The sequence below is a fragment of the Telopea speciosissima genome, chromosome 3, assembly GCF_018873765.1.
Source record: "Telopea speciosissima isolate NSW1024214 ecotype Mountain lineage chromosome 3, Tspe_v1, whole genome shotgun sequence".
NCBI lineage: Eukaryota > Viridiplantae > Streptophyta > Magnoliopsida > Proteales > Proteaceae > Telopea > Telopea speciosissima.
In genome coordinates, this window is record NC_057918.1 from 62976903 (window position 1) to 63004610 (window position 27708).

General features: G+C 39.5%; 2 protein-coding genes across 3 annotated transcripts in view; one reads left to right on the top strand and one right to left on the bottom strand.

Moving 5' to 3' along the window:
• The window catches only part of LOC122655535 (biogenesis of lysosome-related organelles complex 1 subunit 1), a 39475-nt gene extending 15696 nt beyond the window's left edge, over window positions 1-23779 (top strand). The window contains exons 3-4 of one of the 2 annotated variants that reach the window (XR_006331977.1): window positions 6103-6268; window positions 23767-23779. Coding sequence is in view for 1 of the 2 variants with exons in the window: in XM_043849727.1 (XP_043705662.1) it covers window positions 6103-6192 (90 nt within the window). In the remaining variant the exon portion in view is untranslated. Of the gene's footprint in view, window positions 1-6102; window positions 6453-23766 lie in introns of those variants that run through there. The other variant, XM_043849727.1, reaches the window with a different exon arrangement.
• Window positions 1011-27046, bottom strand: LOC122655534 (cationic peroxidase 1-like). The gene is made up of 7 exons (XM_043849726.1): window positions 26876-27046; window positions 25343-25534; window positions 24306-24471; window positions 23736-24172; window positions 19300-19313; window positions 12323-12328; window positions 1011-1024 (listed from the first exon to the last, which is right to left on the bottom strand). The coding sequence occupies exons 1-4, from the start codon at window positions 26921-26923 to the stop codon at window positions 23775-23777; spliced, it is 804 nt and encodes a 267-aa protein (XP_043705661.1). The 5' UTR covers window positions 26924-27046; the 3' UTR covers window positions 1011-1024; window positions 12323-12328; window positions 19300-19313; window positions 23736-23774.
• Between the last annotated feature and the right edge of the window lie 662 nt (window positions 27047-27708).

The window sequence follows — 27708 nt, forward strand, 5'->3', positions numbered from 1 at the left end:
ACTTTACCTAACAAACCCGCCACGCAAGGAACAAAAACTTTCCCAAAATAGATCACCATGCAAGATGTCAGAATCCTCACAATCTTCTCCATGCATTGACCATGGGCCCACTCGAGATCTGGTAATCATCTCTTTAAGTTGCTGGTTGATATCCTGTTATAGGGCAGAATGTGGACTTAAACATGCTGGCATGATGGACTTAAATAGCCCCAAAATATGGGCCTGCTTTGGAGCCCAACCGATGGACCAGTGCTGCATCAACCCTTTACAGAGAGGCTGTTTTCTGACACGAACCCGTGACCTCTAGGTAGTAATGGAGCAACCTTACCATTGAACTGAGGTCTTCCCTCTAAGCTACTTACATCTATTAAGTTTCTTTATTTAAAATGTACAAACCTCATTCTTGTGTAATCCAAAATAGTAGCTCTCAATTTTCAGAAACCCATTCTCAATTGAGAAACTCTAAGCTCAAGTAGGTATTGTCGTTGAACACTGTTTCTGATAGGTCCTGCATCAATTTAGTATTAGAGTCTTTGTTGTCAGGAATAACTGTGCCAAACAAAAACCAATAAGTTATGGTTTGTAAGTGTAACAAAACTGAAGATAAAACCTAACCTGTAGCAAGAGAACTAGAAGAAGAAAGCAAAAAGAGAGAAGAAGATCTGAGAAGAGAAGAAGTAAAAACCGAGAGAGAGAGAATAGACTTCTCACGATTTAGTTAATTACTAAATCGTGAGAGGCAGGTTTTATTTATAATCAACCTTAAGTGAATTACAATAAGAAACACCCAAAATACCCTAGAGGCATAACACTAAATAGAACTAACTAGAAAGAACCATAAAAGACAGAAATTACCCCAAATAATTAAACACGATAATCTTAACACTCCCCCTCAAGCTGGAGCGTAGACATCACCAAGATCCAGCTTGGAACAGCCACTTGCAAACTGTGGTCGAAACAAAGCTTTGGTGAACATATCTCCAAGTTGAAACTGGGATCGAACAAAAGGAGTAGTAATCAACTTCTTTAGAACAGCATCGCGAACAAAATGACAGTCAACTTCAATGTGCTTGGTTCGTTCATGAAACACTGGGTTGTTGGCAATATAGATAGCAGCCTTGTTAACACAGTACATCTCCATGGGCTGATCACTGAAATAACTAAGCTCATGAGTAAAGGAACGAACCCACATCAATTCAGCAGCTGTGTTAGCCATAGCTCTGTACTCAGCCTCTGCACTGGAACGAGCAACAGTAGTCTGTTTCTTGCTCTTCCAAGTAACTAAGTTACCACCAAAGAAGGTACAATAACCAGTAGTAGATCTACGATCACCATCAGAACCAGCCCAATCGGCATAAGAAAATCCAACAAATGCTAGGGTGTCCATGACGGCGATAGATAAGCCCCTTGCCAGGAGCACCCTTAAGGTAACGTAAAATACGACACGCAGCCTCCCAATGAACTTGCTTAGGTGTCTGCATGAACTGACTGATAACACCCACAGCAAAAGAGATATCAGGATGAGTAACTGTAAGATAGATAAGTCTACCGACCAGGCATCGATACTGGTGTGGATCACTAAAGGCTGTGTCATCAGAAGCACCAAACTTGACATGAGGATCCATAGGAGTATCAATAGGTTTACAACCCGTCATACCTGTCTCATCAAGTAAATCAAGAACATACTTCCTTTGGGACAAGCTTAGACCGCGAGAACTGCGAACAACTTCAATGCCAAGAAAATACCTGAGGTTACCCAAATCCTTAATCTGAAAATTGTCAAGTAGATATGTCTTCACTTGTGCAATCCCAGAAGCATCATTACCAGTGATAATAATATCATCAACATATACTGTTAAGATGACCACATTAGACCCCTGTCGTCTAACAAAGATAGAGTGATCAGAGTAGCACTGAGAAAATCCACAACTAGCAACAACACTGCTAAATTTATCAAACCAGGCACGAGGAGACTGTTTCAGCCCATAAATTGCCTTATGAAGGCGACAAACTCAGATACTATCCTCCCCCTGAGCAACATACCCAGGAGGTTGCTCCATATACACCTCCTCTTGTAGGTCACCATATAAGAAGGCATTCTTCACATCCATCTGAAAAAGGGGCCAGTCAAGGTTAGCAGCCAAAGAAAGCAAAATATGAACGGAGTTCAGCTGCGCAACAGGGGAGAAAGTCTCAAAGTAATCGACCCCATCGGTCTGGGTAAACCCCTTGGTAACCAAACGGGCCTTATGCCGCTCCACAGTACCTCGGGATTGTACTTCACCGTGTACACCCAACGACACTTAACAAGATCCTTACCAGGTGGGAGATCAACCAAAGACCAAGTCTTACGAGAAATGAGAGCCTCCATCTCCACATCCATAACATTTTTCCACTCAGGGTGAGACATAGCAAGGGTATAAGAAGTGGGAATAAAAGTAGAATGTAATGCCGTAGCAAAAGCACGATAATGAGAGGGAAGATGAGAAACAGACACATAATTTGCTAGAGGATAAAGAGGACGGGTAGTGCAAGTACGAGTACCTTTTCTCTGAGCAATAGGGAGATCATCAACATCAACAGGATGATCTGCAGGCAAAGAATCAGTTGGTGGCGGTAAAGGTGGGGCCGCAATAGGTTGAAGTGGGAGTAGCGGCTGCTGTTAGTGACGACGCACATAAACCTGTACAGGTGGGGCAGCTATTGGTAGAGGAAGAGGAGGAAGAGGAGTAGGGGCAGCAACCCGACCAACTTCATCAAGATTAACATCAATAGAGGGACCAGCAAAATAAGGGGAACTCTCGAAAAAGGTAACGTCAGCAGACATAAACTGTTGGCGAGTAATGGGGTCAAAACAGCGATACCCCTTCTGGGTACGAGAATATCCAAGAAACAAACACTTAACAGCCCGAGGAGATAACTTATCAAGCTCGGGGCGAAGCACATGAACAAAACACTGACACCCAAAAACACGAGGAAGAGAGAAAACAGCCCAATCAAGAAACACTATTTTGAAAGGAATTTGATTGTTTAGAATAGATGAAGGCATACGATTAATTAGAAAATAAGCTGTCAACACCGCATCTGCCCAATAGAGTTTGGGAACATGCATATGAAACATCAAAGAGCGAGCGACATCTAACAAATGGCGATTCTTGCGCTCTGCCACACCATTTTGTTGGGGTGTATAAGAGCAAGAAGTTTGGTGAAGAATGCCATTGTCAGAACAAAACTGAGAGACCTCACGTTGAATTAATTTAAGGGCATTGTCAGTACGCAAAGTTTTTAAAGAAACACCAAACTAAACTCTAATTTCATTATAAAACTGTTTGAAGACAGATACAAATTCAGATCGATCCTTCAAGAGGTACAGCCATGTCATCTGAGAATGATCATCAATAAAACTAACAAAATAAGAAAACCCTAACCGACTTTTGACCCTACAAGGACCCCAAATATCCGAATGAACCAATTGAAATAAAGAAGTACTCCTAGACTCTGGACTCAAAGGAAAAACAGTACGATGATGCTTGCCAAGCTCACAAGCTTCACACTCGATATGGGAGACAGACTTGCAACTGGGAACAAGATGCTACAACTTAGAGAGAGAAGGATGTCCTAGCCGATAGTGCCAATGTAAAGGAGATACACCAGGAGAAGTAGCAACCGCTGCAGTAGATGTAGGTCCTAAATCAAAGTAATAGAGACCTCCCTTCTCATACCCGCCACCAATCTTCGTCTTTGTTGCAAGATCCTAAAAGACACAATAAGAAGGGTGAAAGGTTATAGAACAATTCAAAGTTTTTGTTAGTTGACTAACAGACAAAAGATTAAGAGGAAGCTTGGGAACATGAAGAACATTAGTTAAAGATATGTCAGACGACAAGGAAACTTTCCCATGACCAGTGACTGGTATGGAGGATCTATCTGCAATAGAAATCCGAGAGGACATAGAAGGCTGTGTGTAAGATGAAAACAAATTAGGCTTACCGGTCATGTGAGAAGATGCTCCGGAGTCAATGACCCATGGAGAGGATGAGGACACGAAACAAGCAGTAGTACCTGAGTGGGCAAGAACAGCTGTAGATGTAGAAGATGAAGTCTCAAGTTGCTGGACTCGTCGTAAGAGTTGAGAGACTAAATCATTAGAAGAGTAACCACCATCAGTAGAGGATCCCGGGGCAGTGTCGGAAGAGTGCACAGAATCAGCCCCTCCATCAGATACGGCAGAATTTGCAAATTGCTCACGAGCCCACTGTGGTTTGCCATGTTTGAGCTAACACTTATCAATAGTATGATTAGACCGATTACAATGAGTGCACCATCTAGAAACAGCATCAACAGAATCAGAACCAGCAGTGTTAGACATAGTCCCACAACCTCCATAACCAGCTCCACGACTACGCCCAAAAGTAGAACCACGACCGCGAGAAGAGGTACCACCACCACCATGGCCACGCCCTCCAGTAGAAGTGAAAAGGGCAGAATTATCTTTGTTGGGAGAAGCTGAATCAGATTTCACCACGGAAGGGGATACAATTCTCTGGAGCCGACAATATGCTTCATTCATAGAGGGGATCTTCTCTCCAGTCAACAATTGACTTTTGATGGATTGAAGATCAGAGTCTAACCCAGAAAGAAATTTGGCAACCAAAAATTCAGATCGTTGGGAATTAATTACAGCAGCATCAGTAGAGATAGGCTGGTATACATTAAGTTCTTCCCACATCCCCTTCAATGAACTGTAATACTCACCAAGGGATTTTCCATCTTGTATAAAGGAGAAGAATTTCTCATAGAGGTCATAAATGCGGGACAGATTTGTATCTTGAGAGTAGCTTTCCTTGAGTTCTTCCCAAACAACCTTGGCAGTTTTATGAAACATGACATTAGAAGCAATGGAGGGTTCCATGCTATTCCAAAGCCAGCAAAGAAGGGTTGCATTCTCAGCCTTCCAATCATCATATTTGTCATTAGTAGATTCCAGAGGTGCCATGGTAAGGTATTTCATCTTCCGGCGAGCAGTGATATAGACTTCAAAGGCTTGAGACCAAAGAAGATAATTAGAAGCACCATTCAGCTCCACACTGGTAATCTGAATATTAAAGTTCTTGGTAGAAGACTTGGAATCAGCCATGAGGGAAAATAATAGATTTAAATACCAATGTCGATAACAGCCCAAAAGAAAACCCTGATCAGGGTAAAACCGATAGCCTTGAAGAATAGGGCAGAACAGCCCAATACAGAAGTATAATCTTTGATGAAGATAACCACCAATAATGATGTATAATTACTGTAACTCCAGCAGCAAGAATGAAGAACAGATCCCAGAAGAAAAACAAATCGATTTCCACAGGGTTTTGGAATATCGATTGTCAGGGTTTTAGACAAGCAAGGAACCAATCTTCAAGTGCTTTGAACAGCAGCAGGAACATACACAATCAGTTGCAGCATAGCAGGGAACTCCAGTCCTTCATTAATATATGACTAGAGTTCAGATCAATATAAACAGCATATGGTTGCTGTAGACCACGATAGAAATAAAAGTATGAAAAACCTTCAAAGCAGTAGCAGCAAGGAGAATCTCGAGGATCAGAATTCAATGCTCTGATACCGTGTAACAAAACTGAAGATAAAACCTAACTTGTAGCAAGAGAACTAGAAGAAGAAAGCAAAAAGAAAGAAGAAGATCTGAGAAGAGAAGAAGTAAAAACCGAAAGAGAGAGAATAGACTTCTCACGATTTAGTTAATTACTAAATCGTGAGAGGCAGGTTTTATTTATAATCAGCCTCAAGTGAATTACAATATGAAACACCCAAAATACCCTTGAGACATAACACTAAATAGAACTAACTAGAAAGAACCATAAAAGACAGAAATAACCCCAAATAACTAAACACGATAATCTTAACAGTAAGTTTTTTATTAAATGAAACTGAGGAGATGATTTGCTGAAATTGTGGTAATGGACCCAAAGTATGATGCTCTGTGCTTAAATTTGCTGATGACAAACCTTCATCTACCTTGTTTTAGTTTATGATCTTTGGCAAAGTTTGGTTTCCAACCATGTCATAATCTAAAGTTGTATCCTTCGGAAGCAGGAAATTGGAGATTTTGAGAACTGGATGAAGACCATGGATTACGATTGTAAAAGCATCAATGCTGCAATTCAGAACATTTATCAATCATAAACTCCTTCAGTGAGTTCTCAAACATTCCTTTAAGAAATGTGTGGAGTTCCTGTTGAAATATGTATTTAAAGTGGTAGTTTCATATAAGCAGGGTGATCTCTTACTTTTATTCCATTTCCTAATGTGGGCATATGTGGGAGTGGTCCTCAGCTATATCCCACCATTCAATTTTGCATGGCCTCAACTGGAAGATCCGTGCTTCAATGGCACTTTGCATTTGCATTGTTGTTCCATTGGTAATAATCTCACTTTTTTCAGTTGACTGGTGTTGTAATTTATTTTTCTTCAACCATTCTAAGAGAGGTACTATGCTAGTTCTCAGTAGAAGCTGAACAAAATATCAAGTGCTGGTAATTGGCAATTTTATGACTGCTTTTTTATTTTTATTTTTATTTTAAACCTTATTATCAGTTTCAATCCCATCTTTATTTTTCTTAATTTGATGATAAGTAATGGCTAATTGATGGAGAAAAAAATGAAATGCAACACTCCAAAATGAGGCAAGAAACATAGCCCACAGCTAATAATGCAAAAAACAACCCCAATTTTAGGAATGCTGACATCTCAGAGCATTAAACTATTCCCAGAACACAGTGTAGGATGAATAATTCCCAAGTCATCATTAATAGCCCTCGGGTTCCAGTGGGGCGAGCATTCAACTTAGATGCAAGGTGCAGAATGAATCTGATGTGATGCACAATGCTCCATTGCTCCTCTGAGATGTCACCAACTTACCATCAAAGTAATGCATTGGATTTAAAGCATTAAATCTATTCCAATTAATGATAAGAATTTGGTCTGAGGGGGGTTTCCTCCCCAAGTGGACCTGAGTGAGCAATCCAAGCCACATTACACAAACAAAGAAACTCCCCCGCATCATCAGACAACACCCAATCCATCCAAAATGTAGTTCAGAAATACTGCCAGACCTGTTTAATAGATGGACAATAAGGAATGAGTGGTCGATGACAACACAACTTCCTTAATTCTCCTTGTATATGAAACAAACCTGAGGATGGAGGTGTCACCGTATTTTTCTCTTCTCATTCATTGCAGCTAAGTAACCTCTTTCTGAGTGATTTCTCATCCTAACGCCCTATACCACATTTGAGCTGAGGATTTCCAAAGCACTTGTAAGGAAAGGACTTTCAAGATCTATCTGATCATCCTCAGCATAAGAAAATTTGTACAGTTACTGAAATTAAAGACTTAAGATGTGTATTTCCCATTGCTATTAAGAATCCATATCCTTTTCACCTTATGATTATGGAGTGGATAACAATCCGAACCATGGAATCAGTTCAATGAAGCTATGATCACTGCTGCTTGGTTGGTATGAGGGGAATGGCTTTCTTGCCCAGCTTTCTGATGGGATACATAGTTCAGTCTAAGGTGCCTCATCTGAAGGTTAGGGTTTGGATATGTAGGCTTATCAGGTATGGGCTAAGGGCTGATTGTCAGATATCTTTGTTAGCAGCAAGGCTTTTAAGGTTTCAAGAATTAAAGATTTGAATACCCTTACTTAGGTAGTCAAAAATTAGGATTCTATGTTTTGATCTTGGTAGAATTCGGAAAGGAGGGTATGGGTGACGACGTTTAATCAAATATCCAATATATGATTGTCAGGACTATTAGGCTGTTAGGAATGTAAGATAGAAGACTGATAAACAATAACCAAAGGAGCACCTGAACAGTAGATACAGCACCATTGATTATAAAGAGGTTTTTTTTTTTTTTTTTTTTTTTGGATATTTGAAATCGTGCACCAAAATTTGCATAATGGTTCAAGAATAAATTCTTGCTGATCTCCAAAGGTTATACTACTGTTTGTTAGATAGTAGTTATTCCAGTATGTTGTCAATAAGGGTTTTTGACCTGATATCTCCATCTATTTTAGACACAGCAAGTCTTGATGAATAAATTAAGAGTATATTTGGTCAAGTAGATCATGTTTATTCTCCAGAGTGCTCTATGATTCATCCGAGGGTGATGTAATTATGGAGAATTACCACACACAAGTATCCACAAAAAATCCACTAGCTCTATGTTTTTAGTGCTCTATTTGATACTACTGGTCCTCAGGTCAGGCTGAATTGCACCCTTTTAACCCATACGATAATAGAATTGCTGAGAGGATCAATGTTGCAGAGTAGAATGATACCTCCTCTCCTTCACATGGTCATAGTAATTTACATCAACTCTTCACATTTCAATAAAGTTTTACTATCTGCTGTGTTCTGATTCTGTTAATTAAAAATGTATAAGTTGTCACTGTTGAGCATAAGAAGCATGAAGTGCTTGATTTCTTATTCTTCATCATTTAATTATTAGTATGGCATTAGCGCTTAATTTCTTCACTATTTAATAGAGCATTAAGGACTCCTCTTTCTGAAGTTCCTAGTTTGTTTGTTGTTTATTTTAGTGGGAATAATTGAACGGTCTATTGCTTAGTGCTAAATGTTTTTCTATATTAATGCAACCAAACTTATGTCATTCACTCCTAAGTCACATATCTTCATGTTACTGACCATGCCAAGGCTGTAGTTGCTGCATCCAATGAACTTTTTCTTCCCATTCAACTTTATAGATCTGCTTCTTGCATGTATTTTCCCTTCCATCTTTTCAAGCACTTGGGTTCCTCTACAGATGTAATTCTCTCTGGTCTTGAAGTAGGAATGATAACTGTATGGATATTTGCAATTCTGCATCTTCAAATCCAAGAAAGAGATAACCCCCCCCCCCCCTCCAGTCCCTCAATGATCAGATCTACTGTTTTTTGCACAAAGTTTTTGTTGGAAACCTTAGCATCATAAAATTCCCTTGGATCATCTGCCATTTATGGAAGAGTAGATCTTCTCTTATGATCTGTTGGAGTGTTTTCTTTGTATATGTTTTCTTCCTTGACATTTGGATTTTCCATTTTGTGACTGAATGTGGGAAGTGCTATTGGCTCCGAGGATTTTTTTTTTTTGAAAATTAATTTCTGTCTCAATTTCCTTGGTTACCTAGTGGAAACAGTAATATAATTTGACCTCTGCCCTTGCAGTTGAACAGAATTCTGCTATTTTGAAGGAAAGCTGGTTACTGCTGAGATTTGATTTTCCTTAAATATGTTTAATCCAACCAACAACTTATAAGTATTATTTTTTATGGGGAAATATCTAACCACCCATCTAAAATGCTTTTTCTTTTTTTATGTTGATATTTGTCCATTAAACCCAATTTAATTAATTTAAATGATGATTAATTTGAATTTATAGAATTGGGTTTATGATACTCCTATCCAATAGGATCCCATCACTTGGCATCTTGACTGTCTCAGGGATAGCCTTTTAAAAAGTTATAAATATGTAGTAGGAGAGGAAGGACGTGGTACTGCTGCCACTTGGCATAGTGATTTGCTTGACCATCTCTTACCCTGTTCTTAAAAGTTTTTAGTTTCAAGAGTGAGAAAAAGGACATGGTACTCCTGCCAGTTTGTATTTTATGTTACAGAACTGCATTTCAGATAATTGCAGTTTTACCCTAATTGGAGCCAAATAAAATGTTAACCTGAGAAACAAAAAAATTTTAACCAGCCATATCTCCTCTCCTTTTATTGCCTGGACCCCCTCTATCTATCCATCCATCTCCTATCCATCCATCCTCGCAAGAAGAAATGAGAGATACAGTTCGACAATCAATGTGTAGAGAATAATCTGATCTGGTGTTATAAGAGGGTCAAAGGAGTTGGAGAGAAATATATGGAGAAATTCATGAAAGACAATGTGTGCAGACTCTACCCTAGAGCTGGATTTCTGAAATTAGCAAAGTGAACTCTTGTTTGCATCCTCTGGCAACTGGAAACTAGTAGGGAAGGAGTAAGGGATCTAGATCCTCTCCAATGAGGAGAAGGCCCAATGAGTGCCCAATGAGGCGTCCAATGCCTGGGCTGGCCGGCTGGCACACATCCCGGTGCATTCCTAGTCAATGTGCCCAGTCAGCTCAACCGTTGGATGCTCATTGGGCAATGCCCTCATTGGAGAGGATCCTGATCTCTATAACAGTTGAATTTCTCGTTTTATTGACCCTTGATTGTTGTATTTTTCTTCTTTCATTTTTTCATACCACCCTTTTGGGTCAATTCGGGGTTGTTGATTGCATATGTTTTAGGTGATAGCTTTCTTAAAGCCAAGGTGAAAGGAGGAAAATTTGGGCGAGGGAAGGAAGGGGGTAGGGGAGAGTGTAATAATGACTTTAGATAGATGGGTGTTAGAAAAACTCTCTCCTATCTTTTATTTGTTGTTTCTTCTTCTTCTGATAACACCTATCTTCTCATTAAAAGGTCAACAAATTCAATGATGACACAATCCATGCAAATATGTATATATGCTTGCCTGGCTTTCCCTTGTTCAAATTTCTGAGGTCAACAGTGGCTATACTCTGTCTTTATGTATGTAGAAGACTGTATTTTCATGGAATCTTAGCTTCATTGAAGTTGAAAATATAGGATGGAGAACAAGTGGAGCACATCAAATGTTTGACCCCAATATCTTTTAAAGCGAGAATTGTCCAACAAAATCAAAGTCTCAGCTTACCTCAAGCATTTAATATCGATTGGTTTGGTTGCACATGTGGCTATTTTGTTTGGACCCCAAACTTTCTTCATCGAGGAGGTCTGCCATGGCGTGCCTGAGTTTGAAGGAACTGTCTGTTTCTTGCCCATGCTAATGGGGGTGTATGCGGTATTGCTTTGGCTTGTACCATCTGGGTAATGGGTTTGGTATCATCTTTGACTCGACTTTAGCGTAACTTCTTGAAGACTAAGCTGAGAGGCATTCTTAGTTCTGTGCACTGTCTTATCTACCTCGTAGCAGTGCTCTATTCTATTAGTTGGGGCTACCATATTAACCTCAGTGTTCTTGCTTTGAGCATGAAAAGCCTTACCCAGGGTGGTCATAGATCAGCAGCTTTCGCGCGCCTTACTCAAATAGGGGCTCAGCCATTATTGCTTCTTTGGTCGGAGATTAGATAGTGCTTAATCTGTTGCTTGGCGGGACTCGGAAGATAAAAAAACTCGCTGAAAGCAATTCTTCAACCCACATATGTTCTCTATCTTTCCATTCATTACCTGTGGGACCTTCTTTGTTATACCCGTACCCCGGGATATAATTAAATATTATTTTTTCTCGTGACGTGTAGATACCGCTGTCATGTATGCTGGTGACCTGTTCTCCATGATGATCAAACCTAGTTATAAAATCGTTGACCACAGTACGGGTTTGCCTGTGGAGGAAAGATTCTTCAACCGCCAATGGGGAAAGTTTGTTGACGGTGACTTCGTTGACTATCCTCCAAGTACCAGTCCGGGAAGCGAGGAGTTTAGGAGAGAGCATCTTGGACCGTTGCCTCAGTTGGATAATTCGTTCAGTGATGAGCTTGGCATTGCCGTGGCGAAGCTATTCGGGGTCATGGATGATAAACCATGACAGGGGGAAAAGTAAGTTCTAGCCCTCAAGTTTTTTTATTTATTCTTTTCTTGGTGACCTCGAAGTGCGGGTCAAGGCTTAAACCGCTCGAGTTATTTCTTGAGAGAAGGGAATATTTTAAGTTCGGGTCCCACTTACCTTTGGGAAGTACATTGGGGACTTATACCCATATCATATGAACCCATCTTAAAGTGGGCTTTTCCCTAATTAAAGTTGTGGGCATGCCCATTTAACTAAAGAAGCCATTTAACTTGTATGACCCATTTCACTAAAGGCCCATTTAGCCCTATTGACCCAAGGATGGGTTATTCCATTCACTTGTTATTCCATTCACTTACCCATATAGAACAAATGGGTCAACCCATTTAGCTCTTGACCCATTTGGCTTAAGAGACCCAAGATCCACTTTCTATAAATAAGCCAAAGGGGCAGAAAGCATTCAATTCTCAATTACTTTTCCCATCTAACCTAAATCATGGAGGAGAGAAAGAAGAGAGAAAGAGGAGGAGGAAGGTGGAGAAGCTTGGTGGAAGGTTAAGACCCCATCTCTTGGAGCCATAAATCGTGGAGCTCTCTCCTCTTGGGGGTAGATAAGCCATTGAAGCTTCTTCCTTCTTCTATTTTGGGTTTTAAAAGGGGTTGGGTAATGGGAGAGATTTGACCTAGAGCTCTCTTAGAACCTAAGAAATCGATGGACCCTTAAAGCCTAGGCTATGGTGGAGTTATTTCACTCCATTATGAGCTCTAATGTTAGTAGTCTCATTCCATTTGAGAGATTTAAGGTTTGGACCCTATTATGCTTAGGTTAGGTTCTTCTGGGTTCCTTCTCTTGAACCTATTGTGATTGAATGGACCTAGAGAGGTCTTAGGACCCTAATGAGCTTAGGATGGAGTTTCCTTGATGTTCCTATGCTTTAAACCACTTGAAAATGGAACCCTTGGAGGGGGATCCTTTGGATTTTGGACCTGCAGGTGTGAGGATTTACATGTGGTTTCAGACCTACAAGAAACCACCTTGAAATTACCTCCCTGAGAAGGCTCCTGGAAAGCTCAGATTTATGGGCGGTTTCATTTCCTGAGAAACCACACCTGTAACCGCCCTTGACTGAGACTGTCCTGAGCCCCTGGTTTCCTAGGATTTACCTGTGGTTGCAGAATTTGGGCATGAAACCACTCCTGCAACCACTCTGTTTCTGAAACCTTGTACTTAAGTGGTTATGGGAGACCTTTTGGGGATCCTTTCCCTTTGCTCGTTTAACCTTATTTTACTCTTTGTTTAGGTTAATATATCCATCTTGTGGCTTATTACTTGATCGATGCGACAACTTATAATCTTGGTGCTTGGCATATACATTGTGAGTGGGTTTGGTTGTTTGGGCTTGATATTATTATTACATTATATATTATGTAATCATTATAATTATTAAGCATGCTTGCGCATATTGCATATTTTTATATATGATTGTTATAATGTTGATTGGAGATGTTTTAATTTGACGGGTCTCGGTGCCGGTGGGTACTGGTGCTGGAACCCCGAATACTATATACATTTATGAAGTAATTATGTTGAATGTCATGTTGAACTGTATGCGTCGTGCCGTGCTGGTAACCGGGCACTAAACCAGATGAAAAGTTGATGCGCCCGGATTACCTCTCGGGACGATAGGACTTGCATGTAGTATATCTGCGGCTAGGATTTCACACCCTTATGCTACGACCCTTACCAACAGGGGTTTAGGTGTTGGGTAATCGACACGGATTCTCGTGGAGGTGGGAGAGGCCAGTCATGGTAGTATTGGTTATCAAGGGTCTGCCACTGAGTGGTCTTGGAGGCTTCGATCAGCGTAGGTCCCAGGTGACAATTGAGGTTTCATTGTGGCGATAAGTTAAGTGACCCACAGTGTCTCCCGAGTTGTCACAGTAGCATATACCATTGACTTAGTTGTTTGTTAGGTGGAAAAATGGACTTAACATGTGTATGCATCATTGGACTATGTGATTTGCGTGTTTGTGCATCCCCATCCCCTCACTGGCTCAGTGGAGCTAACCCCCTCGTGCGCACACTTTTTAGATTGTGATGTAGGTGAATGATATCTCGTGGGACTTGGAGTTCAGCCCTCGGGATACGATGAGATTGGTGAGGAGGAGTCGGAAGCCGTGTTTGAGAAACATGGCGACGGGTGTCCTTGCGATGATTGTGCCTACGGGCCGTGAGGACATTTGGGATTTGGTCCTTTTTTGATTTACTTTTGGGGCTTAGGCCTATTTGAAATATTTACTATTATACCCTTTTGATAGTTATTAGATGGTCATTGGAAATGTAACTAACTACAATATTTATCATCTAGCCTTTGAATATCTTGTAACTATTTGATTTATACGCTTCCGCAATACTACTGATCTTTGGAATGTAATATTCCTTTTTCCGCATTCTAATATTATATTGTGTTAATATTGGTTATGACTGTGCGTTGGGACACTGTGTCAGTGATCCGGACAGTTTAGTAGGATGACACGCGTCGTCCTAGTCACCCTTTATATTATATTATATTTCTTGTCTGGAATAGGGGCGTGACATTCTTCCCCTAATTATTTGCATGCTACCAATGAAAAATTTATAATAATTCGTAAATCCAGATCGGCTAATTGTTCTCTGATAGTATGATTTGATAGCATGATTTCCTTCTACTATTGGTACCCATTGTCCTGGGCTGCTTGTTACTTTGTGGTAGGTTGTGTAGGTAGATGGCATCTTTGCTCTGTTGGCTTAGTTTCAACAAGTCATGAAACGTGATCAACGGCTGAGCGTACAGTTATTATGCGTATTCAGATCTTCTATTGCCGAATTGTCCGACAGGACCGTGCTGCCCAGACACGGTGCTGTGTGCAAAGACCGCCTTACCCCCACTCGGGCAAGGCATTTGGGCAAGGATAAGGCGATCATTGCGCGCAGCATCGTATTTGGGCAGCATGGTCCTGTCGGGCAGCTCGGCAGTAGAGGATCCAAATTGTTGTACCTATAGGTTCTTGATGATCATCTTAATGTATTCTTTCTTAGTTGGCTGGTCCCACATTAGCATGTTCTTTTTGCTAAACCGCATTAGACAAGTGGTGAACCCTTCCTTGGGCTCATGTCTGGTGGTCTCAAGGTCTCGCGAAGTGAGTTCCATTTCTATATTATATAAATACTGGTTTTTTAAGGCTTTCATCATATTTTCCCATGTATAGGTTTGAGAGTAATCTAGGGACATAAGACACCTAAGAGCCAGCCCGATTAGGGTCATCTAAAAATGCTTAACCCATCGGTTTGTTGTTAAACCATTTTATCCTCATTGGCCAATGTAGGGCCTCAAATGGGCACGTGGATCACTTGACCCGTCAAACTTTTCGGACACCTATTTGAACATCTTCGGTAGTTTAGCCTTAGGAGAAACAAAAAAAAACACAGCCACTCAGAGTCAAAGATCTGGTCCTCTACCATTTTTATATTCTTCAAGACATGTTTCAACTTTTCAATATCTTCTTTTAACAATTGGGTCTCAGTATTTTTGGTTTTGCTAAAGGTCACCAAAATTGAATTGAAAAAATATAAGGAAAATAGAAGAGGTTAACATCCAGGTTTACCCAGAAAGAATAAATACAAAATATAATTGGATCAATTGTCCAATAATATCTGGAGTATCAGCATAGAAGACATCCAAGCCAAACGAAAGAAAAGAAATTAAGGAAATCTAAAACTAGGGCGGTATTCCATTTCCCATCTGATATCAAGGAGAATAAAATCAAGGGTATCCTCCCATACTTAAGATACTTTGGTTTGTGCAGCCCTCTTTATAGACTATCAACTATGGAATTCACTTTTCTGAAACAGTGGGATATTTTCTTGGAGATTTAGTTTAGGAACCTTTTCAGATGAAGCCAATCTTGAAGAAAATTCCCTTACCAAAAAAAAAAAAAAAAAATCTTGAAGAAAATTCCAATTGATATTTTGGTGAGTGATGCTCTCGACCACAGCTTTGGAATCACATTCGATCCAAAGCTGGTGAATCCCTTTCTCTTGAGCAATTAATAGACCTTGAAGAACTTTCTTGAATTCAACAACGAAATTTCTTGTTACTTGAAGGTAATGATAAAACCCACATAATGGGATCTCAGATGAGAGCCGAAATATGCCACAAGATCCTGCATGTCTAGGTTACCAAGAGAACAACCATCCACATTCAACTTTGCCCAAGAATAAAGAGGATGGATCCAAAAAAATTCTTGTTAGGCTGAGTCACTTTGTTGATCATTTTGATTCCTATAGATTTGGACATAACGAGATCTTGAACTGATGATATTTTGCAAGGCCAGATCTAAGAAATGCCTTGAATATCTCTAAAGATAAGACTTCACTATAATGGCACCATACCTACTTCGATAATAAAAAATTATATTATTTCTTTCCTATCAGATATGGAATGGAATCAGAATTAAAAGCGGTAACCAAAGCTGACCCAATGCTGTCACTGAGGCTTTGCGATTCCACCAAGAAAATAAATCTTAGGTAGAGCTGAGATGTGGCCAGAAGTGATTGAAAACTCCAAGAATTTTGGTCCAAATTTTAACAGAGAATTCGCATTCAAGAAAAATATGGATGGAACTTTTACATGCATAAGCACAAAGGGAACACCTCGAAGCCAATTGAATCCCACATTTATTAACATTTTCGTCCATAGGAAATTTATTGTGCATCCATCGCTAGCCAAAGAATGATTGTCTTGGTAGAAGAAGCAGGGACTATATTAGCTTGTACCAAGGCACATGAGTCTAACTTGATCGGATACTGATCCAAGCAGACTTAACAATGAAATTGTCAGTGGAAGAGCCTGCTCGGATTCTTCTATCCTCCATACTTTGATTAGGGAGCCGGATTTGAGAAGCTAGAAAACACATTTCTTTCAAAAAATTGGAGCGAAGAGTAGGGAAAACCTAGGTGCCATTATCAATGTAGTCCGAGACTATTGTTGTTGAAAAATTCCAAACTTTCTTCAAACCAGACATGACAAATGACGGAATATAAGATGTTCTAAAGGAACCATCTAGAAACATCGATTTATCATAAAGGATGCAAATATAGAGTTATCATTATTTATGGCCCAACATAGTTTAGCAATAAGAGGCAAGTTCAAGTCCTTTAATCTTCTTATCATTAGTCCTCCCTCCCTTATAGGGAGGCTATAGCCTTCGAAGATTCAAAATCACCACTCTAATGAAATTTTTACCATTTTCCTAACACAGAGATAAAATGATGAGGCCATACGTATACAGAGAAATTATGCAGTGGGATGTTGGATAGGATTGACTAGACCAGCTCCACTCTACTTGCAAAGGAGAGAAGCTTCCCTTTCCACCCAGACAAATTGGATATGAATTTATCAATCAGAGGAAGCATTGCATCTTTTTGCCCTTTGCCATTGAATATTTCAATCCCAATGATTTTGTTAAGAAACTGCTTTCTTGGAAACCAAGAATCTCTGGTAAGCAATCATTCTTGACTGAGAGACTTACCCAAAGTAAGCTTTGCTCTTATCTAAGTTGATTTGCTAATCAGAGTACCCTTGATATTTTGTTAAGAAAGAATTTAGATTTTGTTAAGAAAACAACGCCCAGAATGGCGATTTGCAGAAGAAAAACGAAAATAGAGAGAGCATACAAAGCACAACACAGAGATTTACGTGGTTCACCCCCAAGATGGAAGCTACATCCACGTCCGAGCAGTAGGACATGTTTCATTAATTTTCTCTGGGAGATGTTACAAACCCTCATAACCCTCATCTCAAAGAGATAAGAACATTATATAGGGAAGCCCTAACCCCAGAAAGTACAAAAATACCCCTGGCCCAAAATTGCCAAAAAACCAGGGCCGGACAAAAACATAACATATGATTCAAAAGTATTCATTTCGAAGATCTCGACGTGCCCAACACAACTCCAGCCTTTGGCATGGAGTCCCGCCATTTTTCGGCATTCCGAGGTCGTTTTAAAGATGAAACGGCCTTCCGAAGATCTCAATCGCACTTTCTAGATCAAACCCGGCTTCACCAACAACAGAGTTCTCACCCACAAACACTTGTAGTAAACTTAGAAATTGGGTCTCAGTAGACTCAACCGATGATTTTAGGTTGGAAGTAATGATGATGTCATCATCGGGACCATATTGAGATTCTTGTGTTGGCCTCTATGCAGGTTACACGTTTGGTATGGTCCACTAGGTCTTGTGGTGGGTTTAGCCTACTCTGGTGTTGAAGTATCCTGTCGATTAGATTGGTGAGGTTTTGTATCTGGGCTTGCATCTATTCCATGGCCGAGTTCTTGTTGTTACTTACTTCCAATTCCAAATCTGGATAATGTATTGGCTCATGGGACCGAGCACGGTGGGTCAATCTACTCTTAGACCTAACCCAAGATGGAGGTGGGCTGGTCCTTTTCCATCTCAGTGGAATGGTACCTATTAAATGAGATCTCCATTATTCCAACTTTCATTCATTAACCCTAGATGGTCTGGTACCCCCATAATGTTGCATTTTGAGTACGAGTGTGCATGTACATGATGCAACAACATACAACATGCTTTATACTTTTATACCAAACAAATGTTAGTAAGCGTGGGTACAAAGTTGAAATGGTTATAGAGTTGGTCAAGATATTGAGGACTACGTAGTTGGACCAACCAGGGTTGGTCCAAGATGTAGTAGATAATATTCGGGTTAAAAAAGAACCGGGCCAATGAAATACTGGGTTGGTTTTTGTTTAATTTACAGTTATTATGGGTACCATAGGTATAACAATTTTATGTCCTTATATGATGCATGAGGCTGGTTTGGGACATGATGTTCACTCTTAGTGAGGCATGGTTTTATATATCTCTCACCATGCCTTCGCAAATGGTGATCAAGTGGTACAACAACATAACCTCTTTCACACCTTAAGTATGAGGCTAGGGTTGTGGTTTCATTATGGGTAAACTGCATGCCTTTGCACTGAGCTCATGGTGTGTTAATAGTGATGTAATGCATAATGCAAAGTTAGCACAACAAATGTTATACATACATAAAATATAACAAAGAATAAAACTATATGTTATACAACAATCAAATAATACCAAGCACCAAACAAAAGTCTAACCTAAAATTAATATTCCCCAACGGAGTTGCCACTATGAAAATAGAGGTATCTGATCTTAGATCATCTCCACCTCTTTGGGAGAAGAGGGAATATGGGAGTCACCATCTTCATTAGGGTCTAAGACCCACAAAAATAAAATTTACTATATGACGGTTCCAAGGAGGACCAATCAAACAAATTAGCATTCGGACCATGTTATGGTCTAGGGAAGGTAATCGACACTTTGGTTCATTCAATTAAACCGGTCTTCCTATTGCTTAGTAAAATAAAAAATAAAATAAAAAAATTGAAACATAAAATAAAATCAAAACCAAATATAATACAGAAAAATAAATAAGCTAGAAAACAAAGTTAGGGTTAGAACACATACTTAAAAAGCTTGGCTACAAAACCATGGTTAGGAAACTACAAAATTAAAATAAACACAATATGCATAACAATGAAAGATGGACATATTTATAGACAATGCCACTATGATGCAAAATATACCCTAAGACTCCGGGTGGAATTGTTTTTTTTTTTTAAAGACTAATTACTACTGGTGTTGGTAAAATAACCGCCGTAGAAAATAATTTTGTATTAAATAAGATTTAGAGGCAGTAATAAACCGCCACTAAGGGTATATATTTGCTAAGTTAATAGCATAATAAATACTTTTAGTTACGGTAATATATTGCAACTAAAACTTATTTTTATTGGTGGTACATAATACCATCGTTAAAGGCTATATATACACAGGCAACAATAAAAAGTGATACATATATAACAATAGTAGCGCCACATTTAGTGGTAGATTTTGGTGATAAAAAAAAAACCATTGGGAAAGACATAGAAATGGTTTATGGCCCTTCAATGAAGATAAAATTCGGCCGCTAAAACCATAATTTCTTATAGCAATGCGTGTACAAAATTTCAAAGTGGGTTCAATGACGTTTAGGCAATAGTATTGGTACAAAGAATATGAAATATATTGTTCATGTATAGTAGAGGAAGAACTACGTTATAGCTCTGATTGAACTCATCTATTACGTTTTTAGGTGAATTGACATATATTCAACAAGAACATCCAGCCCCCAAAGGAAGAGGAAAAGAATCGGGTGGGGGGAGGAAAAAGGAAAACACAAGAAAAAGCCGAAACACAAGGAAAACAAAGCGCAAATTAAAGAGACGGTCTAGGCATCAGGCGAAAAATCTAAAGATAAATCCCAAGATGATGCAGCATGATGATTCCGCAATGAGGATAGGCAAGGCTTGATAGAGACTTAGAGCAGCAAATCAACAACAGAAGACCACCAGCAAGGAAGATAATGGAGGTGATATGGAATCAGCCACCAAGACGATGGCGGAAATTAGATATTGATGGGTCATCACTTGGTAACCCAGGTGCCTCAGGAGCTGGTGGGCTGATCAGGGACAGCAGGGGTACTGTTATCAGCAGTTTTGCCTCATATCAGGGTGTGGGTACAAACTTCATGGCGGAGATGGCTGCTTTCTTCGAAGGTGTAGCTCAAGGGAGAAACCTAAACATTATGCACTTATGGGTTGAGAGTGACTCAAATGCAGTGGTCACATCAGTTCTTGCTCGCAACATACTATGGGCCTTCATACAGAGATGGTGGGATGCCTTCACCTATTAGATACCATACAATGGCGACTTATCCACTGTTACCGCGAAGGAAACGCAACAGCTGATCTGTTAGCTAACCACGCGGCAAAGACGAAGACATCTACAATGTGGACTGACTCACCAAGTTTCATTGCACAGAAAACTTTTTGGGATGCTCTTGGCCCCTCTTATAGATTTACCTAGCCTATTATGATAGGTTGAGTTGGGACCCAGCCTTTGTAAGGAACAACTGGGCCATGTTTCTTTAATTTTCAGTATCCTACTTGTACTTTACATTACATCAATATACACATTGCTGATTTTTAGCCAAAAAAAATAGAGACTTGGAGCACACATAAAAAATGATGGAGTCTAAAATTTGATCTTGGGTTCTAGAGCTTCTTGTCTATAGTCTGATATTACGCTCTTTCCATATATGATACACTGAAGCAGTGTAAGCAGGCTTCCCAATTTAGTCAATGCAAGACTTACCATTGAAGTGGTTAAGGATCCACTTTCATTCACTGTCACAGGAACCATTGCTCCTAGAGAGGGTCATCACCGGTGCTAAATGGGACTAGATCCACATGGGAAGGGGACACTCAAAGAAAAGATGAAGGAGGTTTTATTAGGCATCCCCACAAAGATAGCAGGGGGGGGACTGGGATGTCTCTTTGGATAAGGAGGGTACGGGTGGGCAAGGATTGGGTTAGAGCATGTCAAACAATAAATCTATGCCTATGAATGTGATCCTTGAACCAAACAATAGGATGCCAGGGGGTGTAGGGGGCTCGAGTGCGGATAAGGTTTCAAGTTGACCTATTTGCAGATTCCTTCCAAATGACAATGTCACTAGAACCATGAGGCCTTCGGGGGATCACAGGGAGAGAATTTCATGCATTAATCATACTCGGGGGGGGGGGGGGGAAGGGGAGTAACGAGACTAAGGCCAGCCTATTGCTTCTAGAATCATTTTTTTGCTAAAGATTAGCAAATTTAGATTAAGATAAAAAGTAAAAAAAATACAAGAATTTAGCGTCTAGGCATACCTAGACGAATACAAAAACACCAGGCCAAGGGCAAAAAAACCAGAAGCCCCAAAAGAAAACAAACTAGAAACTAGTCAAATCTGAATCTAGGCCTACCCATCGCATCCTAAATTTATATTTTTAGGACTAGTTTCTCTCCACCCATGTGAAGAGAGAATCTTCATCCACTCCACCTGAACCTCTTATTAGATCAGAGTAGGGTATTTTAAAACCCTAAATAATAGGGATAGAACTAAATGATAAACTTACTCATACTTTTATAATGTGTTTGATATGCATTATTGGAATGCATTCAGGTCGATTTCACATTCTCAGATAATTAGAACAACTATTTTTATCATCTGAGAATGCGAAATCGACGTAGGATGCATACCAAACACATCAATACCGAAGGAGGGAAATCCGAAATCCAGGGGGAAGACACAACACTTTTCGCCGCAGATTTAGCAAGGAAATCCACCACTGGATTAGCTTCCCGAAATAGTGAGAGATCTTCCAAGAAATTGAATGGAGGAAGGGCTGCAAACCAATCCAAAGCTTCTCGAATCATAGGCTATTCTATCCCCATAAATAATTATGAGGACACTAGGCGAATGCCAATTGTCATAAGCCAAAAGAGAGTGGAGGACCCATCGACTAGCTAAAGGGGGACACAAAATGTCTATGTTTCAGAATCTTTTTCCAAGTCCAAAAAGAATTTTGGGGAGGAGAAACGGTCCAAATGGAGTCTTTCCTAAGATGCCAGATATACACCCAAGAAATTGAATTACCTTTCAAGCCACTGGCAATCTTCCAAATAAGCTTAATAAACATTGTCAAACAAACCTCTTTGACCCTTCTAAGCCCAAGGCCCCCCTTATTTTTGGAAGGCAGAATGAAGACCAGCTGATAGTGTGAAGAAAATTGTTATTATTTGAAACTTTTCAAAGGAAAGCACTCATGATGGATTTAAAATTTTTTTTTTTGCTGGTCCTCGGAGAGGAATTTGTCTAGGGTTCTAACAGGAAGGGGATACCTAACTTGGAGGTAGACAGGCCCAAAAAATCTTGGAAATGGTCGACAATCTCATGTTTGATTTCCTCAGCAGAGAACACAATTTTTTTACTCTTAAGGGAGGAGATCGATGATATTGGAGTTAATGTAATGCTTAAGGGATCGATGGAAGAAGCTAGTGTTGGAATCTCCAAGTTTCAGCCAAGAGATCTAGATTTTTGCTTGAGCAAGCTTTCTTTGTTGGCAAAAAGGGAGGAGAGCTTGGAGGTGAGATTCTTTTTTTTCAAGGGCTAGAGAAATGTTAGAGAAATCATGCGGCAGAGAGAGCTAAATTGAATTGATATCTCGAAAATATGGAGGATACCATTGTCAATATTTCCAAAGGTGTGATGATTCAAGTCCGCAGAAATTTCTTAATATTCCGAAACCTCTGAGTAAGGGTGAAAAGGGGGGGGGTGGAATTTGGATAAACTTGCTCGTTCCAAGCCTCTCTAACAACTCTAAGAAAATCAGGGTGGGAGGTCCACATGCTGAAAAATTTAAATGGTCTGGGGCCAATTTAACAACTCTAAGGAAATTTGGGTTTTTGATTATGCTTAAACCAAACATTTTGCTTGGACCATCTTCATGATGAAAGAGAGGGAGTTAAATTACAAGCTCAAAGGAACTATGAGCTAGAGCTAGGGTTTGGTACCATAAGAAAAAAGAACGTAAGTGGACCACATGATCAATGTGTCATTACGAATGGAAAAAGCCCACCAAAATGGTTAATATTTCCATTATGTATATATCTTCTTGCTGTCCTTTCAAGTATCAAAGGAACTACTAAGAGTTAAAGATCAAAGCTAGAGAAATGAGACTTGGTCTCCCTATCTAGTCTAAACTCTCATGAAAATGAAATAATGAGAATTTACTTGAAATCTTTTGGTGCCATGCATGAATGATACAAAAAACCAAATCATCTTTGTTAATCAAAATTGTGCGTACGTGGTGGTGGTTAATGCATCCACTTCAAGGTACCATCTAGTGTAGTTGGTGAGCTGTGGTGCGTTTCATGCCCATGCTCACCAGGAGGTCTCGAGTTCAAGTCTCCCGGCTTGTACCTTCCCCCCTCCCCTTAAAAAAAATAAATAAAAAAAAAAAAACATCCACTTCAAGGTTGAATAAATGAGTAACATTCCAAATCTTTATTCGATTACTTAGTATCAAACCATTTTGGTTTAATATGCTTATCAAGTACGTACATCAAGATTGGTAAAAGGAAAATTGTGAAAATCAAAGCAAAACTAAGTTGATCTCTTAGCCTGAATTAACTTTCCTACAATTGGTCCTAATCTGACCACTAGTGCCGGTTAGTGGGCTTAGGTTTCCCATCTTCACCATGGCATTCCCAAAATCAGTGAAGAAAGTAGCAGAATTGGTACTATAGGCCTTGACTTGAGAATCAGTGGAGCCATTACCACCACTGTAGAGCTGTTGATCTGAGTGTAGAAGGCCTTTGCTGTTGATCAAATCGGTGTAATAGGCGGTATCAAAGACGGTAGAACTCGTGGTGTCAAGAGGGGAGAGATTGTTATCGCCACTTGCACTTGGACAGTTCGACTTCAAAGATGTCGCGAATGCCGTGTTTATGTTGGTTTCGTTGTAGATCCGAGATCGGAATATTGAGCATTTTGCCATCCCTATTGTATGAGACCCTAAGATAACAAAGAAGAAAATTAACTGACTTTTTAATGGTTTTAACTTTTAAGTACCATGAAATTTGTGAAATGACAAAATTGCCCTTAGGAGAGGATTAGTTAGTTTATTGAGCATATTAAAGTACCGTACCTGAAAGAGCTATCATTTCCTTGGTAGTAAATCCTTTGTTTGAGAAAGCAGAGATGAGACCACTAAGACTCAAGGCCGGGGATGGAATGTTGCTGTTTGCAGCACTTGCGCTTGCCGTGGTTGCATCTCTCCTTCCTAAAGGGACTGTCCATGTGGTTCCACCCAACTGCAAAAATGCCCAAAATTAAATCACCATAAGAAATCATCATTATCATGCAAAACCATAAAAGCCCATTAGTTAATTTTTCTCCATTAATTAATTGGTTCATGGACTTTAACTAATATCGGAATAGGTTAGTAGGGTTGGGTTGGGTTGGTTTGAGCTTAAACTTGTGCACATTGGGCTCCTTATCTGTCTAGCTTACAAGGCACAAAACCCAATAAAACTAAAGGTCTGTTTGGTTAGGTCATAGAAGTGAGTTAAATAACTTTAATAAAAAATATTCCACCATGAGTTTTCATAAATGGGCACCCTTTATATTGTCACATGAAATAATAATGCAATTTTAACCATTGGATATTTGGAAAAAACAAAAAAAATTCTTACTCATGCACTTTAGATGAAATTTGACAAGACTTGTCACACAGTAAAATTAGGTATTTTGAAAAATACTAAAACCTAGGAGGGTATTCATGAACCTAAAGGAAAAGTGATTTATTCCAAATCTTTGACTGCAATCCGAGTAACAAGAATGTTCCGGCACCCCAAGTAGTAGAAAATTCTTTTTTCATATGTATCTACCATTCTTTCAACATTACTTCCAAACCAAAAGAGTAAAAAACTGTTGTTAAACAAAAGGACAAGATTTTGTTGCCTGGGTCTCTAGAACCTATATGTGCACGTTGACCAATGGAAGTGTATGCACAAACATCGACATGGGTGAGTTTCTACCTTTACATGAAAATAAGATAGTATTTTCCATGAGGATAGGAGAGTAATGTGTCTAGGTAGAAAAGCCATGCTGGCCATGCGACTAGGTAATGATTTTTTTTCAAAATTAAAAAAAAAAAGAGAATTATTGGGTTATTATACTTACAGCGACGACGGAGTCACGAGCAGCAACGGCTAGGATGTCGGCACAAGAAACGACGCCGGGACAGAGGCTCTCTAGTTGGGATTTGATGGTATCCACCACGTCGAACCCTCTCAGTGAATTATTATTGGGGCCAGCTGTCTTCTCTCCTGTGAAGTTTGCGGTATCGTCTAACAGTACAGACGCATCACACCCCTGTTTTGCATGGCCATTCACATTTTTGTCATCATGGATCGACACATTTTAACTCACAAACGAACCCAAATAATCAGACAAAATTTTCCTGTCGATCATATTTACCACGTGGTAAAAATAATAGGTGACACATAAGTAATGCTTTGTTTGGGTATGGTGAAACCTAAAATATCTTTACGTTAAAAAAAAAATCCTAAAATGTAACCTTTTGACCAAAATAAAGGTTGGGGTTTATTAAATAGTTTCTGATTTTGTCTTTTTTTCTCAATATGTGGATCCGTGTCGTAGAGGTTCCATACACACATTTCTATGTTAAATGTAGTGGTCATTTCACACGCCTCTGTCTCATAATTAAAATTTCACTGATGGAATAATTAGGGGTAAGGTCTTGTATCGTAGAAAGTAATTTAAGAGTATGGATCAGTCACCTAGATGGGGTGCCACCCAAAATGGTGAGAACCAATCAAACATAATCTCTATACCTCTGACTCCCTCAAAACCTTGTGTCAAATAGGATGGAGATTCTATTTGATTGATTCTCAACATGTGAGATGGCACCCTCCATGGGTACGGTTCTGGACTCGTAATCTACACCCATCAAGTTTGCAACATAGCAAAGAACCTAGTGCATGTAACCTTGTGAAGAAGACAAGGTTCATAAAGCCTGGTGTGCATAGAACCCTCCTATCATATATATGCATGCAAAAAAAAAATCAACAAAGATGACAGGGTTTTATGATGAAAATGTAACTTAAAGTAGAACCATAATTCGTCCATGGCATGGTTTGAGGCATCGGTATTGAATCGCCAATATTTGGCGATTCCTATCAATATATCTAGCCACTGATCCTGATATTGTCTTGATACTATATCAATAAAGCGATACGAATCAAGGGTAAAACAGTTAAACAACCCATTATTTTTTTACGAAAACCAAGGTTACACTTGTTTGGTACAAGCTGAACAAGCTGATCTATATCAATATTGTATCAGTTTTAAGGGTGACCGATATCCAATCCAATACCATGCACTAAAACCATGGTTGATGGGTTTAGCCTAGTGCTTCACCATCTGACGACATTTGTCATTCTCTAGGTCTTCAAAATGAGTAAAACCCATGTTTGGTAGACACAACAGGCTCAGTCCCCCTAACAGGGGGCACAATGACCACCCTACCTCTGTCCAAACACTTTGCCTAGATGGGGTCTACCCCAATTAGGGGCTAAGGAACTAGATCGAACAGAGAACTAGAAAAGATAATTTTTCAACACTTAAGAGACAAGACAAATTAAAGAACACACATGCTGAGAGAAAGAGAAGAAGAAGAGAAGGAGGACTTGCATTAACAAAGCAGTCATGGAAATGGAGACGTAGAAGAGAGGCACCCATCCGTTTCTCTTTGGAGACTGCAGAGGTAACAGCAGACTTAATGGTGGAGAGGGCTTTGGAGCATGAAGTCGAATAGAATGTGGACGACAGCTGCGCAGAGACCGGTCGACCATTATGATGTATCAAGAATAAGATTGTGAAAATGAAAGATAGCTTAAAATAGGTGAAGGAAGCCATAACTGAGAGAATTGAAAGAGCTTCTCAGTTGCTGTTGTGGAGTTAATTGCTTACCTTTGGCCTCTATTTATACACAATCTTTTATCTTTGTTGGCTTTTCGATCGCCAATTTCTATTTATTTATTTACTTATTAAGCTTTCTCTACGTCAAAGTCTTAGATAGTACCAGCACTGAATGATTATTGAACCACTTTTTGTCACCGTCATGGACGACTCAGCTATGGTAGTGGTAGTGGTAGTGGTAGTGTTGCGGTGGTCTTCGTCTCTGATTCCTACTACCAAAAATAGACATCAACTTTATTTGAACATTAATCCCATGTCTAATAAGTCTATTAATATATCTTTACCCATAAAAAAAATAATCCATTAATTTGTGTTTTTACCGGTGGACATGTTTGGAACATGAATAACGAAATGGGGTTCAAAGAACTATCTTATTCATTAAATTAAGGGAAACGGTTAAACATCGTATTAAAATTTAAAGAGTTCTTTACTTGTTTAAACCCCTTAACCACTCCCACTACAAGGAAAAAAGAAAAAAGAAGAATAACCCTCAAAACACATGGGATAAACTCCTCCAGAAAAAGGGGAAAAAAAACTCCTTAAAT